Genomic DNA, 19,254 nt, shown 5'->3' with positions numbered 1-19,254 from the left:
CAGAACTGAGAAAGGGCAAGACTATGGTCTGTTTGAGAGCTGCTCAAGGGCTGGAGATAGTAGTGGTAGTATAGTGTTGTAAGCTGATTTCAGGCTGCAAGCCAGCTGAATGTATTAAAGCACTGTGGTCCTAGAATAGCTGTCCAGACCAAGGAAGGTAGTGGAGTAAAACCTGCAACTGAACTCTGCCCCCCAAAACACTTTCTTAAATTCCCATATTTCTGTGACAGATTACTGGCTGTCTATTTCAAGAACAGAAGACATTTTCTGTATTAGATTTTTTAGTAACTGGAATTTATTGCAAAAGATGTTTCCAGAGCATTAGGAACTGTGATTTGACATTTCATTGCATTGCTCTACAGTGTCTTTTGGCATAAGGCCATGCTCTTGTTACTGCCCATAGGAAGTTTCTTTTGTCTCAAACTGTGAAGAGGGTCTGCATGCTTTTTTTGAGCTGGGTTGTTTGTTACTGCACATCAGTCTTCTCCTTTCTCCAGTTACAGTGTCTTTTAGAGTATTTCACCACACTTAGTTCTGAACAGATTGTTGTTCTGGATTGTATCCTGATGTGCTGACAAAGCCAAAATGAATGCAATGTGGATGTTGCTGCATCTAAAGGCAGCAGTGTTGCTAATACTAGACAATTAGTGCAATGGAAAAGATGGAGTAACTTGAATCTTGCAGCTTTAGAAAGCATGCTTAGCAATACTGATAGTTCTTTTAAAATACTGATTTCTGTAAACTGGTATTTCCTTTTTTCTCAACAGAAGGATCAAAACCCAGCAGAATGCAAGCAGCAGTGAAGCAGTGTGTCTGTGGCCTTGAGGATTACCTGCACTGTAATAGCCTAAACACAACTATTAGTTACTTACAGCCTTATGTTTTGTATCTTGGTAGAATTAAGTAACCAATTTGTTAAAAAAAGAAATCGAACACTTAAGAACCAGTTTAAAATGTAGGTTCAATCTACCTAGCATTTTAACAGTATAATTTTCTGCCAATATGTAGAATGCAGTAAATCCCCTAAAGCATGAATGTTAATTCATTGCTACATAGTTTGGTTCTTGTGAAGTCTTTGTCATGTAGCTATTAGACTGCAGCTGTGAAGATGATCAGAACTGTTAACTGAGACCAATATTTGTTTAGAGAAAACTCTCCTGAAGAACCAACCAAAGTATTTTTTCAGCCCAGTAGTCTGAACGGGTTTAAGTCTGCTTGCACTAGCTGTGCCTTTATTACTTTGTTATAGAAATGGCAGTGACCTGTACTAACTAGGAGATGATGATGCATTTTGAATTTGACTACTTGAGAAGACTAGTATAACTTGTTTAATTTCCCAATGAGACCACATTAAACATTCATAACTGTCAGCTTGTTTATGCTATGGGTTTTGTATTTTATGTGACATAGTGATCTACAAAAGAAACCTAGTCATCATATTAAGGTTATTGTTTACCACAGGGGTGTGAATAAAACCTAGTATTTTCAGAAGCTAGTCTTGTTTTATTACGTGTGTATCTGCATGTATAAACTGGTAAGGCATATCTTACATGCTGCAGTTTATGTTTTACTAGAAACAAAAGCTGATAATTACTGAAAAGTAAATTATATAGCATTTGAAGAACAAACACAATAGTTTGGAAAGTTTGATGCATACTTTCCACTTGCAGTGTGATACTTGTGAATCTGAGCTTGATGTTTCAGTGATTGGTCCACACTGCCATTTTAGAGAAGATAAGTTCTTAGAAGTGGGGCTAGATCTGATAAAGGACTTCTGTATTGTTGTGCCTGACTAAGGTATTGCCTGTTAGTATGAGATCTGGAGCAAAGTGCCTTGGATTTTCAGTCTGTGTAGATGAAGCTAGGTGGTCCTGAACAAAACATGCCCTGGAGCCGAAGGGAGTGCTGGAACACTTGGCTGTATTCTAGTTTGTCCTCACTGTATCAAGCATCTACGAGGAAACAAACCCAAAGAAATTCCACTTTCTTCACCTAATGTCTGTTCACTGTGCTTGTGTTTGTGCATTCTGGTTCATACTTTGTCCATATTGGATATTTTTGTCAGCTGAAACACATGGGCTAGAAGATCTTTCTGACCTTGCCTCTAGCCTAACAGTGGAGGTGCTTGATGAGATGTGGATTTAAACGTATTCAGCTGAAAGAGAACTGATGTATTCTGAGTTTTTCCAGTCAGTAGCATGCTACTGTACTCTGTGCTGTCTTGTCTTTCACACAACAGTGTAAGTTCTGATCTTCTAAGCGAGTAGGTAGCTTTTTCAGGGATGGAAGGGTCCTTGTAATGTTAAAAAGAAATATCCAGCTAGCCATGGATCTATTTCTGCAGTAGCTACTTTTTTTTTGTGATGCTTATACACTTAGGCATAAAGATTTGAAAAGAGCAGGGCAAGCAGGAGGTAACAACCACATTAGGGTGGGGCTGGTAGAAGAGTTTCTCTAGCATGTCTCTTGCCTGGAGGATAAGTAATACAGAATGAAGCTTATCCCAAGTGCCCTTCTGAATCCTCAGCCCCCCCCGCCCCCCAGAAAAGAAGATGTGGGTCTAGTGTCCTCTGAGTAAACTGTTTTAGTTTTCATACTGATTTTTCTTTTTAATTCCTTGAAGGCTTAAATATCACAGTGCTTCATTTCAGAATCCCTGTCAGGCTTCATCTCTCTCCTCTCCAGATATCCATGGATTTGGGAGAAGGAGCTTGTTATCTGTAGCTGTATATAAAGCAGGACCACTGAAGCTGTGATCTTGGGTGGTTTTTAGGTAACACAGATCATAGCATAGAAAAAGCAGTTATAAAAGGTTAACAACCACTCTCAGTAGCTATGTGTTAAAGGAGATGTGGTTGTTTTTGTGGTATCAGAATATGCTCATCCTTTGAGGCACTGACCCTGCCAGGTGTTTGGGTTTCACATGGTCTTTTCTCTAAACATCTCCCAGGGTTAAGTTTAAACTTCAGGACATGTAGAGACCAAACTGTGATGGTATGTTCTGAGCTTGAGAAATCATTAAGATGGGGCTTTGGGGTTCATACTTCTGGACACGGGAAGGCTCTGAAGTCCTTACTTAGATCTAGCCCATTTTTGCTAATAGCATCTGGTAACTGTATTTTAAAAAGAAAATGAACTTTTAAAAGTTGTAAGTTTCAAAATTCGCTACTTAACAAATTCGGCTTGCTCTTTGATTACTTTCTCATTTAACACCTTCATAACATACAGTGGGATACAATATTTGAAAAGGGGAATTGTTAGATGTCAAAGCACACCTGCAGCCTGCAAGATTCAGGGTTGTGAATATATCCTATTGATGGATTTTGGTAAGCTTCTCTCCAGATTGACATGCTAGTTCTAAATCAGCAGTTCTTGTGCTCTCCAGACTGCAGCAAAAAAAAAGAAGAATATAAATGAGGTGCCAGTTCTTATGGCATTGGTTAAATTAAAACTGTTCTGGTGCTTACTGTAGTTTTGTTACCAATGACACTCTTGTTTAGCAGTTCTGAAAGGCAGTATGTAGCAGGAACATTAAACTTTCAACATTGATTGGAGTGTTGTGACTCATTCTTTTCACTTTTCATTTATACCAGGTGTAGAGAATCCCATTTAGTGTTTGAGGAGGGTAAGTTACCTTGTGAACAGGTTCAGGCTAGGAAAATGTGTCACTGAAATAAAATGTCTTTGGCAGCAGTTGCAGGAATGCACCATAATTTTACATCTCTGTAAATGGTGTCTTCTGTCCAGTTTTGGTTGCTGTATTGAAGGGAGAATTATTTTATGGGGAAAAGTGGTAGGTTGGTGAGGAAAGAGAATTAAGTGAGACTTTGGATGATAGGGAAGGTGCTTGGGGTTTATGCTTGATAGAGAGGGAGGCTCCTTTGCAATCCTTTCATAGTTGCTTTTAGCAATCTAGGTTAGATTGGATTAGCACTAAAGAGTTTACCTGTCTGATACAACTTTGTTCATGTTAAAAAAAAAATAAATTAACAGCATTGTGAAGTAAAGGAGCCCAGATTTAAGTTTAGCATTCTGAAGTTTTACTTTTTGGAGAAGAGTGATGTCAGGTGCAGTTAGAAGTGTTACCTTGGATTATTTGAACACTGGGCATAGCAACACTGCTTACCAGCATCTCATAGCTTCATAAGCTTAGATTGTATTCTGTGTTCTTAGAAATGATGTTTCTGAAACTAATAGCAGATACTGTAATTTTGACTTGTTTTGCTTTTTAAGTGAAAAAGCCAGCAGAATATAGAAAAATGCAGAAAATGAATGTGTTCATCTTTGTTTTCAAGCTGATACTCAGACTTTCCCTGTGTTGCTGTGTTGCCCATTGTTGCTGACCTGATTCGGAAATTGATAGGAAACTTACATAGAGATGAATGATTAACCTTCCTGCTAAAGGTTTCCTATTTCCAAAGGTGTCTCTGCAGCAGTTGTGTATCAAATGCCTTCTGTTGGGCAGAGGATTGTGCTGTGACACTCTCAGCAGCTTAAGGAAGCACAATGCTACACCACTCAGTACAAACAGGACAGCCTGATAATGAAAGCATGAACAGCCTTGATGGTCTGTTAGGTTGGGGCTAGAGCTACATGGATGTTGGAGTAGATAGACTCAGCTCTACAGCACTTTCTCCTTTGTTCTGTGCAGTTGTGGTCTTCTCCAATGCAAGACTTTCTTTTACAGGTTAGAGAAGTTGCAACCACATCTCTTCATTTTCATTTCTTAATAGCTGCTCAGTAGCCTGTTTGAGGTTCCCCACAAGTTTTCAAGACTGTTAAAATAATGACTTTTAACTGCTAGTGCTTGCCTAAAGTGAACATAAATTACTTGCTGAAAATACTAAGTCTTACTTCTGTACACCAGCGAGAGGAGGTAGAAGTTTGTCCACATGCCATTTGTCTCATTGCTCTTTAAATCCTCTTGTCAGACCTTTGCTCAGGCCGGGTAGTCTTCCACATGTGGCCTGTGTCTCAGGTTTTGTAGGAAAATCAGAGTGAGTAAAGCAGACAAGACAGGGTACACCAAGCAGATAAGTTATTCCATATTTGCCTCTGCCTGGTGTATATCAGGGATGGGCACACAAGGCACAAGAGGCTATGGCAGAAGGGCTCTTGTGTTCACAGGTGTCTAACTAAAGCTTGTGAGTTGATTGACAGCACAAGTTGGCTCTGCAGCTGCAGGAGGGGCTTAAGTCCTGAGCTTGCTGTTAGGAGCTTTGCTTCTGTGTGCTCAAGTGTTGGCCAGAATTGCTTAGATTTACATTTGCCCTGCAGTGGAGAAACTTCTGAACTCATAGTATGTTTTATTGCAGTGGTCAAATCTGAGAAGCTTAAAAGTCCCTTTACAGCCCAGTTTTTCTCTCCAATGTGTGTGCTTAAGTTGGAATATTTTTGGAAAACAACTACCATGGAAATGCAGAGTACTTTGAAAAAGCCAGGCTGGAGAAGCTGCTGTGCCAGTAGCTGGTGAATTGCCCCCAGTTTCTTTATTTGGTACTGCCATGGGTTTTAAGGAATGCTAAGGCCTGGGGCAGTGTGCTTGTTGGTTATGGTAAATTTTTTGTCTATTTATGCTTGGCTTACTGAGGGGTATACACAGATACCTGTGAGATGGAGTTCCTGAAAAGTCTGCTCCCAGGTCACATTTTCAGTGCTCCAGTGTTCTTTCAGCAGCAAGTTCCAGTGAAATTACTGGGAGATAGTAATGGTCAAGAAAATTCTTTAAGGTTTAGCCACTTACTGTCTACTTGCTTTAATCACGTGTTGCAACACATCTATTTGTCATGTATTTCTCATGAAATTTCCCCTGACTTTTTTTTTCCTCATTTTCCTTCTGTCTAGCAATGACCAGCTCATAATTAAGTTTCCCTCTTAAACTCTTTTCTGTTTTAGCCACTTCTCAGTAATAGAAGAAATAATGATGCTGAGGGGTTGTCAGTTGGGATGGGCTTAGCATCCCTTTGACACTAAAAGTTGATTGTCAAGCTGCTGGCTGCAAATTCATTATCTGGGAGAGCTAGTAAAATCATGGGCTTTTTAGTTTTTCACAATGGCTTCCCAAAATAATGCTTAACTTGCCTCAGGGCTTAAAAAGAACACTTTAAATACTCTTGCTATAATTACCCTTTAATTAAAGTTGTGCATACAAAATTTCAACCACTTGAGTCTAAGTTACGGAGTTTATGATACAGGAGACCAGAGCACTTAACAAGCAGACATTTCTGCAAATATCAACTTTGAACACAGAAAAGGAAAAATTCAATGAAAGAAAAAATAATAAATACTCGTATCTGAGAAGTAGAGAGGTCAATGGATCAGATTCAGTGTTTTTTTCAGAGTGTAGTATTTCAGGTTTGACAGTAGGAGGCATCTTCACACCAGCTATTTCTGGAGGAATGGCTGCAGAACCTGCCTTGTATTTAGTGAAACTTCGATAAAGGTAGCTGATGTGAAGCATTTAATATTAATGCAGTGGTTTAAATGTATATTTCAAGAAAAGTAACATCTCAGTGGGATATTGTAGAGTGTCTGACTGTTGAATGCGGTTTTTCAAAATAGTAATGTAAGAAACATTTACAGAAGTTCAGTTTTGACTTGCATCTAGGAAAATGAAGTTATCCTTTACTGGCAAATTCTGCACAATATTTTGTTCTTTTATCACGGAACTGTCAGCATTTCATCTTACACTAGTCTTGTAGCTTTTGACTGATCTGGTGGTTTTGGTCAAACAGTGTATTTTAAATGGCTGTTAATATTTGTTGGCTTATAGAATACAAATGTTTTGCATGTTTGCTTCTGACCACATGCTTAGGTGAATTTCACCAGGAATAAACAGTGCTGTGAGTCTGTATATTAGCAGAGTATGTCCATCGGTGTTTGGAATTGTGTTAAAAATCTCACATTCAATGCTTTGTCACAGAAGGGCAAAGTGGAATGAATTTAGTCTCTTTCTCTGGTACGTTTGATGGAAATATTTTGCCTTCCACACTAGTCTCCCTTTTTTCATTTGATTAATTGCAGTTTACTGTAGTACTGAGAACAAGTAAAAAAGCTCACATTAAATTATACAGATACAGGTTGTGTGTTAATGTCCTTAAGTGCTACAGTGCAGTGTTGAGGGGTGAAGGGGAGAGTTTTTTGAATGCTGTTGCAGTGTAACATGTGGCACTCTCAAATCTAATGCGAGTTTCCACACTACTGGTTCGTGCATTTACCTGGAATCAAATGGCTGTTTGCTTACAGCAGTGGAGCAGCAACCAAAACTGAGCAGATGAATTGCTAGAAATTGGTCTTCTGTAGGTTTAGTCTACTGTTCTATGCCTTACATAAACTCAGTATTTTAATTAAGCTGCTCTGTATAGATGAGTGTATTTTAACCAGTTTGCTTTAGGAAGAGAGTTTCAAAATCGTATGTCACATGCACAGAGACTTAATAAGGAGCAAAGAAATAGGTGCAAAACACATCAGGTGAAAAGGCAGGAGTTCTCTTATGTTGCTCAATCCATTTTTGAGGCACCTTGTATATGCACCAGCAGCTGGAGATGCAGATATTTGTGCTGGGAAATTTAGGTTGAAATGGCAGTGAACTGCTGTTTGAGGCAATTGTGAATGGTGTTCAGATCTTTTGAAAATTAGCATGTGCCCCTGTTAAAATAGGTGTAAGATGGTTGTGAGAATGACTTACATCTTACAGCGTATCTATTCCGCTTTAGGGAGAAGGGACTATTCTTTATATAAATGGATGTTTTAGGATATTAATTTCCTTTTTTGTTTAATTTATGGCTAGTCAAGTTGCTTTTGTTGCTGAGTGTTTTCCAGTTACCGCAGGAAGGGTAAACTGGCTGCATTTTTATTTGCTTTTATTGCCTTAATTGTTTACCCATCAACAATTAATCAGAATTAGCTTTGAACTTCAAGAGGAAAAGATTGTGAGAGGAAATCCTTTAAAAAATGTTATCAGAGATAAACTCCATTGAAGCTATCATTAATGTTGATTATTTTTTTCTCTAATCTGTTGGAACACAGTATATGCTGCAGCATGATCTGCTTCCTAGATGCCAAGATTGATGTGAGGAGGGTTTTTTTATGGCCATGATAAATGCATGTTTAAAAACAGTCCTCTCAGACACAGCATGGAACTTACAGCATTCAGTTTACATTGGCTTTGTCAGCCAAATTCAGCTATGTGGGATTTTGATTTACATCAATACATCAAAGGATTAAAAATTAAGTAGTTTCATGTTAACCTTAGGTCACTGTACTTTTCTACTCAAATTTATTCAAAAGCTAACCTCGGGGTAACCAAACAATAAGCAAATGTGTGGCAACAAAGGAGAATAATAAAAACCCTCCTAGCTGTTTGCCAGTTGGGTTTTGTTTGGGTGGTTTTTTTTTTTCCCTTAGTCTGCTTTTGCAATTTCCATGTACTGAGGTTCTACTGTTTCCTTAGGGAAGTGGTACAGATCCATGCTTTCTTTAGACATTACTCAGACTGCTGCAGAAAGTAAATATTTATTTGATATATACAGTTGAAGCTGCTTCTCCCCAGCCCAGCGTAGGGATCAAGCTCTTGTACCAGGTTCTTTCAGGCTCTTTTTCTTTCTTTAATGAAGCGACGATCGCTTAAATATCAGGATGTTGCTGAAAACTGGCACCGGTTTTAGTGGGCTTGAATCAAAAACACGCAGAAGAGGGCTCTTTGCTGCTCTTGCTCAAGGAGGCGGGCTGAGGAAATGTGTTTCAACTAAATAGTGCGGGAACACCGCGACGAAAGCAAACGAGCGGTGTATTAGCCTAGGGAGGGTTAACTACGGCGGGGAAGCCCTTCCTTTCGCAGCCCCGCCGTGCTCTGCCGTAGCCTTGGGCGAGGGGCGGGGAGCCGGGCCGGGCCCGCTGCCGCCGGGGAGCGCAGCCCCGCCCCGCCTGCCGGGCGGCCCCGCCGCGCCTCCCGGCTCCGCTCCCTCACCGCGCTGGGCTTCCCCGCGGCCGGCGGGCGGGAGGAGCCGCCGTTTCCGCTGGGTGTCACTCTGGGGTGGGAGAGGCGCGTTCAAAAGCGGAGGGGAGGGAAAACCCGCCGACAACCCCGGCCGCCCGCTCTGGCAGCGCCCGCCGCTCGCCACGCCGCGGCACGGGCGGCAGCCGCTCCGCTTCCTGCGGGCTGGGGCACTCCCGGCCCTCCGCCTCGGAGCCGGCGCCCGGCGGAGAGTGCTCGGCTGGTGCCGGCTGCCCCCCGAGCCCAGCCCCTGCGGGCGGAGGCCGTCTAACCCTGCCAGAAGGATGCTGGAGAGCGGCTGTAAGGCGGTGAAGGAGGGCATGCTGGAGAAGAGGAGCGACGGGCTACTGCAGCTCTGGAAGAAGAAGCGCTGTATCCTCACCGAGGAGGGGCTGCTCCTCATTCCCCCCAAGCACCCCCCGCCGCCACAGCAGCAGCAGCAGCAGCCGGCGCCGCCGGCCGAGCCGGCCGCCAAGATCAAGGAGCTTCACTTCTCCAACATGAAGACGGTGGACTGCGTGGAGCGGAAGGGCAAGTACGTGTACTTCACGGTGGTGATGGCCGAGGGGAAGGAGATCGACTTTCGGTGCGCGCAGGAGCAGGGCTGGAACGCGGCGATCACGCTGCAGATGGTGCAGTACAAGAACCGCCAGGCCATCCTGGCCGTGCGCTCCACCCGGCAGAAGCAGCAGCACCTGGCGGCGCCCCACGGCCCGCGCCTCCGCGGCGCCTCCAACTCCGCCTAGCGCAGGTACGGACCCGGCACCGCGCCCGCAGCACCGCACCTGCGGGGCTGCCGGCCCCGGCCGCCGCCCTTCGCCTGACGGGCTGCCCTCTGTGCTCTCTGTCTCACTGCAGGTTACGTTCACGGAGCGCTTCGGGGAAGAGGGACAGAGCGCGTTCGTGGCGGACCTGCTTCAGGGGCTCAGAAACTGGGCAAGCGCCGGAGGTGCAGGTAGACCGGAGAGAAGCGGCTCAATAGCCTGAACCTCGGCCAGCTGCTGCTGCTGCTTTGCCGCCCTCGGTGCCGAGAAGCATTTCAAATCCATTATTTATGAACCTTGGAAAGGATCCTTTGGTGCGATGGGACTTCTAGGAGACATGATGTACTGTAACTTTATTTTAATGTATTTTATTTTATTTATTAGGGTTGTTTTCCTTTTTTTTTTTTTTTTTAAGGCTATTTGCAAGACATTTCTGAATGTAGGCCATATCAAAAAAGTAAAGGAAAAAACGATATGCATGTTAGCTCCCAAAAAGAACTAAAAAGTTCTGGGTACTTCGACTGTGTGCAATTTGACAAAAAAGTTACTCGTTTTTTACCCAAAATACACTCTATTCCACCAACATGGAAAATGTGATGTGTGTTTCAAAATTTGGCTGAAACCTATACTGCATATAAAATCTGTTTTCTCTAATGAGAAACAATATTTAGAGTCTGGGGTTTAATTTTTTTTTTTTTAAGATTAAGCATGGTGGAAGATGATAAGTCATTCATGTTCGGCTATTCAAAAAAGCAATGTGGCTTGTCATTCTGAGATTAAAACCAATCTGTTTAGTGTATGAGTGGAAGGAATCTGACTAACTTCTTTTGCGATACAGGAATCTGAGTTGGATTCCAGCTATCTGTGTGATGTGCTTGTTCCTAGGCTGCTGGGCCAGAGCTGGGAAGTGTTCATGAACGTTTCTTATTGTCCAAGTTCAGGGCTCCCTCTGCACGCCCAGTTTTTAAGTGATCTGGACTCTCAACCTGTGTTGCATTTTCATGGCAGTTTTTAAATGCCTTGCATTAAAGCAGTTCATAGTTTAAAATCCATTTTATGTATGTCTTAGTGTACAAATAGATTATTTTGGTCACAGTTTTCATAAGCTGAAAGTTGCTCTCTAGCTGAGATGAACTAGATTAATTTTGGTGTTTAGCACTGTCAGATGTTGAGAGAGGCGTGCTATCTTGCCTCTAAAAACGTTGATGAAGCCATAAAGTTGGAAAACAAAGGGCTAATTGCACAGCTGGTGTGTGTTTCTCTGCCTCTTAAAAGTCAGTGGGAGTTTGGCTGCCGATGCTGGCGGGAGCAGGTCGGAGCTCTTTGCCCAGTGCAGAGGAGGGAGTCGGGCACGGGCTGCTGAGCTTTCTAGGACAGGGCCCTTCTGACGATGGGTGGCTTCACGCTGGGCACTGCTACCACCCTGGTTCTCTGGTTTAAATGAAGTGGGGAGGCTGCAAGTGGGACAGAGTAATGTGGTCCGCTATCTCTGGTCCAAGGTAAAATGTCAAAGCCATGGAGATACTTATTTTGACTAGTGTGATGAGGAAAATGGCTTTTGGCCCCTTTGCAATTTACATTAATATAAACAAAATCTTTTAAGACTACATATCCAAGGCTTTTCTTTTTGTGTAAATGAGGTGTAATTTTACAGCAAGAGCATCATATTCTTGGTGCAAGCTCATTTCTGTGAGTGTTTAAAGCAAAAGGCTGAAGTGATATTCAAAGGAAGATTTTAGAATTCGCTGCTGTGTATCTCAGCACCTTCCTCTGCACTCTAAGATTAAGCTCAGTCCTGTAAGGAGTAAGTTGAGGTCTGTGTTAGCCCTCCTCTTTTGTTCCTTCCCGCAGGTGTCAGGGTCACATACCTAGACAAGCAGAGCATGTCATGGTGCAGAATCAAAGCCCTGATGATCCTCTGTAGTTACTCCTGAGTGCGTGTCTCCCACCTGGCCCTTGACAAGGCTGCGTGATGAGCTCGGGGTGGTAGATTACAGCTGTCCTAACAAAGTCATTATTTTGCAATTAATTGAAATCGAAGGTGCCCTGCATCTTCCAGGATTAGGTTCGCTGGCTTGGCAATCATAATACTCAATTTCCACGTCTCTGTACATCTGCCATTATCATTCTGCTAACGCTTGGATGTTAGGGCTGCAAGGGGATTCTTTAATGAACTAGTCAAAGACTCACAAAATAGACTGTAATTTGTAATTTGGCTCCTCTCGTTAGAGTGATTAATTACAGTTTACTGAGTAACTAATCCACCTTTTCAGGTATACAGATGTATTGCTGATCTCACCTACTAAAATACATTTTAGCCTACTGAAGGATAAATGTAACTGATGAGAATTAATTCCTGTTTGATCAGAGACACATGTATTTCTCTGAGAGAGGCAGTTATTCTTGTCCTCAGTGGATACAAGCCTCTGAATGCCACAAAAGTCTATGGATGTAGTCTAAAGCTGAAATTTTACTGTTCTTCTGGCAGTACTTGTACTTTGAAAGCTAAAGGTGACGATTTTAGTGAGAAAATTGACATGAAGGTGTGAGGAAACAACTTTTGTTTTGAATTTGCTGTTCCTTTTCACTGGTTCAAGGTCAATACCCCACTTTTATCTTATGTTTCTTGTTTTAAGTTGTTCTGAAGGATGATCTGAAAACCTTTTGGACTGATGTAGTTCAACAAATTTTTGCTGGTTGTCATTGCCTGCTGTGTTACCTGCTTGAAACCCTTGGTGTCAGCCAACCTCCTAGTGTGAGAGGTGGTCACATCACAAAATCTACCTGGATACCTCCAGCCTGAGTTGGTTGGATGGGTGCAAGGATCAAACTTTTCCCTTGTGTCTCCAAACTGTCTCCTGGAAACTGAGTGGGAACAAATTGGCTGGGGTCCCCTGGGGACAACTGGACTGTGTGGCTCATGCCCTGTCAGTATAAATAAGGCTAAATTGTCTGATGGGGACAGTCTGACAACTTTCTCACGCTCTGAATTCCACGGCGTGTGGGGTTTTTTTTTTTTTTGTTTTTGGCCTATTTTTGGTTTTTGAGATTTTTTTGGATTTTTTTTGTTGTTTTTTTTTTTTTTTTTTGCCTGATAGTAATTTTAGACCAAGAAGTTGTTTGATGTTGTAAAAAGTACTTCTGGGGTTTTTTTTAATCTTGCCCCTCTATTACTGCATAGTCTTCATTTGAACTTCTGGATTTAATACTGTCTGTTACTGCCTTGTAAGCAATGGCTATGAAAATAGGTTCAGCACATCATGCTCCATCTTATTGGAGCTTTGCAAGTAAATAAGTCAAGTTGTCCTTCCTCTTCCAAAAAAAAACAAAAAGAAAAGAAATTTGACAGCATATGGCTGAAGTAAATTAATTAGGGAATAAACAAAAATGCCAGTAAAACACAAGCAAATGCTTGGTATAGATAGCAAAAGTGGGGACAGTCTGTTCATAAAGAGGTCAAAATTACTTGTAATCAAAAAAAAAAAGTAATCAAGGGGCAGATTCAGCAAGAAAATCTAAGCTGTGGTGACCAAGACAATTTAGGAACTGGGGGGAAAAGGAAGATCAAGTGGATGTTGTTTCTGTGACATCCTGAAGTAATTCTTCTTTTTTAAGGTTCATGATATGCAAATGCCAGCTTCTGAATTATAGCTGCAGTGATGTACCAAATGTTTTCTAGCATATCCTCTTGTGAGCAGAAATACCAGTGTTGTCAAAAAAAATTGTGTGTAAATATGACTCATAAATGATTTCTGAGAGATGTGATTTATTTTTCATATTTTTCAAGATACATTCCATTTCAAATAAAGAGGTATCTATTGAAAGAGCTCTCAATATGTTGGAAGAATGGTTGTTTGGTGGGCTATTTGTGATGATTAAAGCCTGGTCTAAACTTTTCCAGTGTTTTAGGCTCAATCTAAGTGCCTAAGAGGAACACTTTGAGCCTGTGTAGAAGAAAAGACCCACTCAGATGCTCCAATTAATCTTTATATATATAGCACAATTATGAGACTCGGAGTCCTCAGTTTTGCTTCTTGCAGTTTGTGATGTGTAAGCACCCACACCAAGTGTAGCTGATTTCTGTAATACTCAGTGTCACAGTTCATGTACAGCAGGTCTTTGGGACACAGAATTCAGGCTCATCACCTTTACCTGTAAATGCCTTGCTCTGTGTGACATTAGGAATCTAAACTGAAGCATTAAATGTGCTTTTTTTTCTCTTTTTCATATATCTTAAACACTATGATTGAATTTCAAGTAACCTGAAATCGATCCAGAAAAAATGCTTCCACCATTTGGCATTAACTCCAACCTGTTCTTTTCTAGCTTCATGGGAAAAGAAATGGGGTATGACAAGAAAAATGTGCTGCTTTGGAGTCTCCATAGAGCTGCAGCTGCTCAGATGTCTTGAACTCCCCTGACATGTATTTGTATTGCAGCAGGTCCTCATTTTCAAGCTTCTCCTGAAGGCGTATTACTTTCAGTGACACAGTGTGCATTGACCTAGACTTGTTGGTGCTGTTTGCCTTCACTGGGGAGATGTCAGTAACTTTGTCCATAAGAAAGCTTTTGCTGTAACAAGTACAAGTTCTCTTTTCAATAGTAAACACACAAAATGTAGGCATTTGAACCTAATATTGATATGCAAATGATGGCTTAAAGATCTGACCTCTCACAAGCGCTGGTGCTCAGCAGCTTTGAAAAATCAATTAAGCATCTCTAAATGTATTGTCTATTCAAGGACCCACTGTTGCTTACAGCTGTTAGAGGTATCTCTTACGAGCTTTTAATAACAGTGGTGTCTCTGTAAGGACATAAATATAGTAGAACAAAAGTTTTATAATTCGTGTTTGCTTCTGCCCCAGCATCAATGGTGATATCTTTAGAAAAGTGCATCAAATACATGCTTCTCTGCTTTAATTTTGGATTAAGAGGATGTAAAATAAGACTGCTTGTATATTTATGGTACATATGAAATGGTCCTAGAAATAGGGCCATTATTTTCCTAATGGAGAATATTGTCTTACTAGGGTTTTCTCTTAAGTTTTTTCTCATCTGCAGTACAATGTGGGATACAGAGAGAAAATCTGGATCTGATTCAAAGTTCATTGAAATCAAGCAGAATTTTTCCAGACTGCGACAGATGTTGACCTTTTTCACAAATGATGGCTGCTTCTCTTTTGATGTAGAAAACCCAGGAATGAAACCCCAGAAGCAAGACCTTTGCCCATGATCTATGCCAATATTGATTATGTGTGATTAGGGTAACACTGACATTCTGGCCTTTCATATTTTCCAATTAAATGAGGGAGAGAGGAAGAGGAAGATGAAATAATGCCTATGCTTTTTGAGCAAAGCAAAATACAAAAGAAGACCAATCTAAATGTGTGTGTTCTCCTTTCCCCAAATGAAATGTAGACCAGAATGCAATTTCACTGAATTCACAACACAGCTGAAACTGAACAATCTTCTTTGTAATTGAACCCAAACCAGAACTAAATGAAAGCCTTTACTCCTTTGACTGCTTGTTTCTAGCAGGAACATCTCAGTCCTTTTTAGAAAGTGCCAAATTATTTTCCACACCTATCCATATTTTTTTTTGTAAAATCAACCATCAACTTTCAGTCTTTTATAAATTTGAAATAAGCTTTTTTTAAAAAAAAAAAAAAAAAAGTTATAAATAGTACTATGGGTGTTTGGGAAAAGATTTTTTTTCTGTCTTTCCAGTGTGGGAGTTTTGATGTGTAAGGTAAGGACCGTGGTACACACTTGTCAGAGCATTGCTTTTTGCCTTCTGTGCTGAAGATGAGCAGAGCAAAGGTGCCTTTGAGCCTGCTAAGAGCTGAACCATCCTCAAGGTGTCCTGACACCCAAAGGACCTGGGAGCTGCTTGGGACCTCAGCATGGGGCATGATTACTTGTAGAGTCTTGGCCTAATGGTACACACTGAATTTACACAGAAAGGGACATCAGCTCCTGGGTGAAGCACTGGGAGGTGAGGCTGTACTGCCAGCTGGCATCTGCATGAAGCTCATGCTGTGCCTCAACAGCCTGGTTGGATTGCAGCACCTACAAGTTTTTCTTAGGAGACTTGTAGAAAAAGCAGAGGGGAGGTTTCTGTGCTTAAGTGCTTGGGCTGTTTTTTGGTTTTGCTTAGGCTTTTAGAAAAATATAAAAGCAGAGATATCCCAGCACAGAATCAACACGGGAACTTTAAATTAGCCACTTTTACAGCCTTTCCTGGTCTTCTCCTAGATGTCTCTGACTATGCCAGCCACCAGTGCAGGGGAAATTATTGTTTGAATGGGGGTTTGATTTACCTTTTGTGTTGTATTGTGCTATGACCACAGTGGATTTTGCATAAACAAAATTTCTAATGACCCTGCTTCCTAATCATTGCCTTGCAATAGTTTGTGAGCAGCCGTAGTAGATTAACTGAACCACTAAATATGTATAGAATGACTAACCATTACAATGAAGCATACAGCCCTCTGTGGTCAGCAGAATATTTCAATTGAGACAATTTACCCCGTGTTTTGTAAGGCTTCCAGTGAGATGAAGAAATCACTGCTTTTGTTTTTAAGATCTTGTCTGTGTTTTGTAAATATTTCTGATATTTATGACTGTACATATGGCTTTGATTGTAACTCACAGGAGGCTCAAGAACTGGGTCATATACCATCTAGGAGGAGATTATTTCATTATTGGTAATTTTTGTTGGGTTTTGAGGCTCAGCCTTTAGGATCTCTTGCACCTAGTGCTGTTTACAAATGTAAAAGTATAGCAGTGAACCTGCAGCTCAGAGAACACATACAGCCTGTTCTTGGCTTGGGTGCCAGAGCCAGGGTCCTTTGAGGGAATGGCTCTCCATGTTGCTGTGCGCTTTGGACCTGGGCCTGGGGATGATAATTCCCTGTTGCAGGGATAGCACCTCTCTGCAAGGCTCTCAGCCCACTTGTTTATCTTATCTCTCTTTTGGAGAAGAGGAAACTCGGGACCAGAGAGCCCCTGCTGCCTGCCCAAGGTCACGCCTTGGGAGCCAGAGAGCAGCATTCCATCCATGGCCAGGGTCCCTGTCCCTGTGTGAGAAGTGCTGCCTCTCACAGCAGAGGCTGCTTCATTTTCTGAGCTTGGTGGAGACCTTCCGTACAACCACCTGCACGTGTGGTGTCCAGTCCCCCTGCCAGTGCCACGGGTCCTTGGATGGAGACCTAAATGAGTGACTGCCTTGCCATTTAACTTCCAGCCTTAAAAATTCATCCTTGGAGACAAGAGCAAGGCACAAACAGCTAGGCTTCACTTGGGATTTAACAGAGTCTTGGAGGACTTCAGATTATTAGATCAGCTTCTAGTTATTCCCAGCACTAGGCATTGTGCAAACAGTGTACTAGGAACGAAGGGATCTGCGAGTTGTTCCTTATTTCCTGAGTGATTAAGCTCCTCTATTTACTGTGGATTACAAGGACAAAGAGAGGTTATCAGCCCTGTAACAACTTGAAAGGACTCTGTAGATATGAATCCAGTGTTAACGAAGCTTTTCCAGCCTGCTACCTACTTTGACTAAAACACACAAAGAAATAAAAGGGGGGGAATCATTTTCTTTACTATTCTGCTATCATTTAACCATTTAACTCAGAAACAAGGTGCTTTGAGAGAAATCCTTTTAGGCAGAGACACTTATCCCAATCTTGTTTTTCTAGCCGAAAAAACCAAAAACTGACTGGTGCACAAAGCTGTAGTAGCCAACCCCGCTTATCCTAATTTGTGGCTGGAGGGTGATGGGGCTGTCTATCTTTGTGGGCTTTCACAACAACTCCTTCAACTATCTCTGGAGCTGAAAGCGCCATGTCCTTTCCTGTGCTGCAATATACAGATGACTTTGCTTAGGGGCTTTTCTTGTACACAGACGAACACATGAAAAATTACTGTTCTTTTAAAAGTCAGCCTTGAACTGGAAAAGCTATTTCTTTATTGGTTTTTTTTCGGAGGCTGTTGCTACTCGCAGCCAGTCATGGAGCTGTGCCTCCAGCTGAGTTAGATGTGTACTGGCTGCTTTTTTCATTTTTATCACAGATTGTTGATATTTCCTGTTCCACTAAGCCACGTTTCCCTGGTACTCTTTCCTAGTGCTTGGCTCCTAAACAAAGTCACAGCTCTTGTCACAAGGCAGCAGTCTGCATACTTATCCTTTGTGTGAGTGATGACTGAGGGCTCAGCAGTAGGGAAGTAACGCTGACAGCTCTGCTCCAGGACGTCAGATTGTCAGCATTCCTCACCGGGGCACCCAGCTGGCCTGGGAAAAGGCTGCTGTTTTGGGGGGTGGGGGTTGGGCCTCTAAAATAAACTGGCTGTCCTTCCAGAGCTGAGGAAGATGGAGAGGGGTGATCGGATGATCTCTTTCTGATCAGAGGCAGAGTCAGAGTTATGCATCTGCAGAGCCCAGAGCGAATGCTCCGATTCTGCAGGCACAAGCTGAGTTGTTGGGTGAGAAGAGAGAGGGGTATCTGAAGGCTGAGATGGCAGTAAGACATCATAACATGATGATAAATATGAACAATTAGCCATTTCCCCCTTCTCCCCTCTCCTCCTCATTAAGAGAAAAGAGTAGCTTTCATAAAAGGGGAGGATGACAGGTGGGCCTGTTCCTGTGCTGAAGATTTAGCCCAGAGAGTTGAGAGCAGCAGCTGCAAAGGAGCACTTAGCTTCTGCTGCCGCAGGGAAGCTGCTACAATCACTCCCAAACAATTTGGAAAGCGTTCCTATGTGTTTTCCTGAGGGCTTGAGAAGCTTGCAGTCCTGGCCCACAGATGGCTAGAGTTGTGAAACTGCAGCCATGGGGCAATCAGCTCCCTACCAGCCTCACCGTCATCCTTAGTCATCTGGGAGGGAGGCTGAGGAGGGGCTCCCCAGACAGGAGCTGCCTCCCAGAGCGACTCGGGGCAGCCAGATGGGTGGGCTCTGCACTCACCTCCGTCCTTCTGCTAGGTACACCTGATCAGAGAAGTCTTTCTGGGCCACTCACTCCAAAGGCTTCTGTGACATGAAAGAGGGACAAGTTTTGTCATAAATGACATTGAAGGCACTCACTAGCCCCCCCGGGGCTGTGTCATTCCGCTGCCTTGCTGGCAGCTTCACCAGCACTGCCGTTCCTCACCAGGGTTCTGTGAGCTCTAACACTGCAATGAGCAGCTGAATGGGTTTACAGGGCTCTGCAGAACACCTTTAACCCTGCAGTTCTGCTGCTAATTAGCTCAGAAACAGCTCCAGTGACCTGTCTTGAATTGGCCTGGGTGGAAATTGGTGCTCTGAGCTGAAGGTGTGACGTAAACATACCTGGAAGACAGAGATCCCCTTGCCCAGTGGGCTTGGTGCTGGTCATCCCAGGAGTGGGACTGGAGCATCCTTGCTTGGTGGCACCTGCACTTGCAGGATTGGGGTCTTTCTTTCTAGTTTTTCCCTAATTCTGCTGGTTTCAGCCATAGAGCCACCCACCAA

General features: G+C 42.5%; 2 protein-coding genes across 4 annotated transcripts in view; both read left to right on the top strand.

Moving 5' to 3' along the window:
• Nucleotides 1–3,549, top strand: part of NAP1L1 (nucleosome assembly protein 1 like 1) — a 29,209-nt gene extending 25,660 nt beyond the window's left edge. For all 3 annotated transcript variants that reach the window (XM_068999291.1, XM_068999298.1, XM_068999304.1), the window contains one exon: nt 768–3,549. In XM_068999291.1, the coding sequence (XP_068855392.1) occupies nt 768–803 (36 nt within the window). In that variant the 3' untranslated portion in view covers nt 804–3,549. The remainder of the gene's footprint in view (nt 1–767) is intronic.
• A 5,636-nt stretch (nt 3,550–9,185) lies between these two features.
• On the top strand, nt 9,186–13,583 carry PHLDA1 (pleckstrin homology like domain family A member 1). Its single transcript, XM_068999315.1, has 2 exons — nt 9,186–9,746; nt 9,854–13,583. Exon 1 carries the CDS (start codon nt 9,280–9,282, stop codon nt 9,739–9,741), a length of 462 nt encoding a protein of 153 aa, XP_068855416.1. The 5' UTR covers nt 9,186–9,279; the 3' UTR covers nt 9,742–9,746; nt 9,854–13,583.
• The last annotated feature ends 5,671 nt before the right edge of the window (nt 13,584–19,254 follow it).

This window comes from Aphelocoma coerulescens, chromosome 1A (assembly GCF_041296385.1).
Source record: "Aphelocoma coerulescens isolate FSJ_1873_10779 chromosome 1A, UR_Acoe_1.0, whole genome shotgun sequence".
Taxonomy (NCBI): domain Eukaryota; kingdom Metazoa; phylum Chordata; class Aves; order Passeriformes; family Corvidae; genus Aphelocoma; species Aphelocoma coerulescens.
The sequence above is the reverse complement of the archived record's forward strand: the minus strand, read 5'-3'. Positions and strand labels throughout refer to the sequence as shown.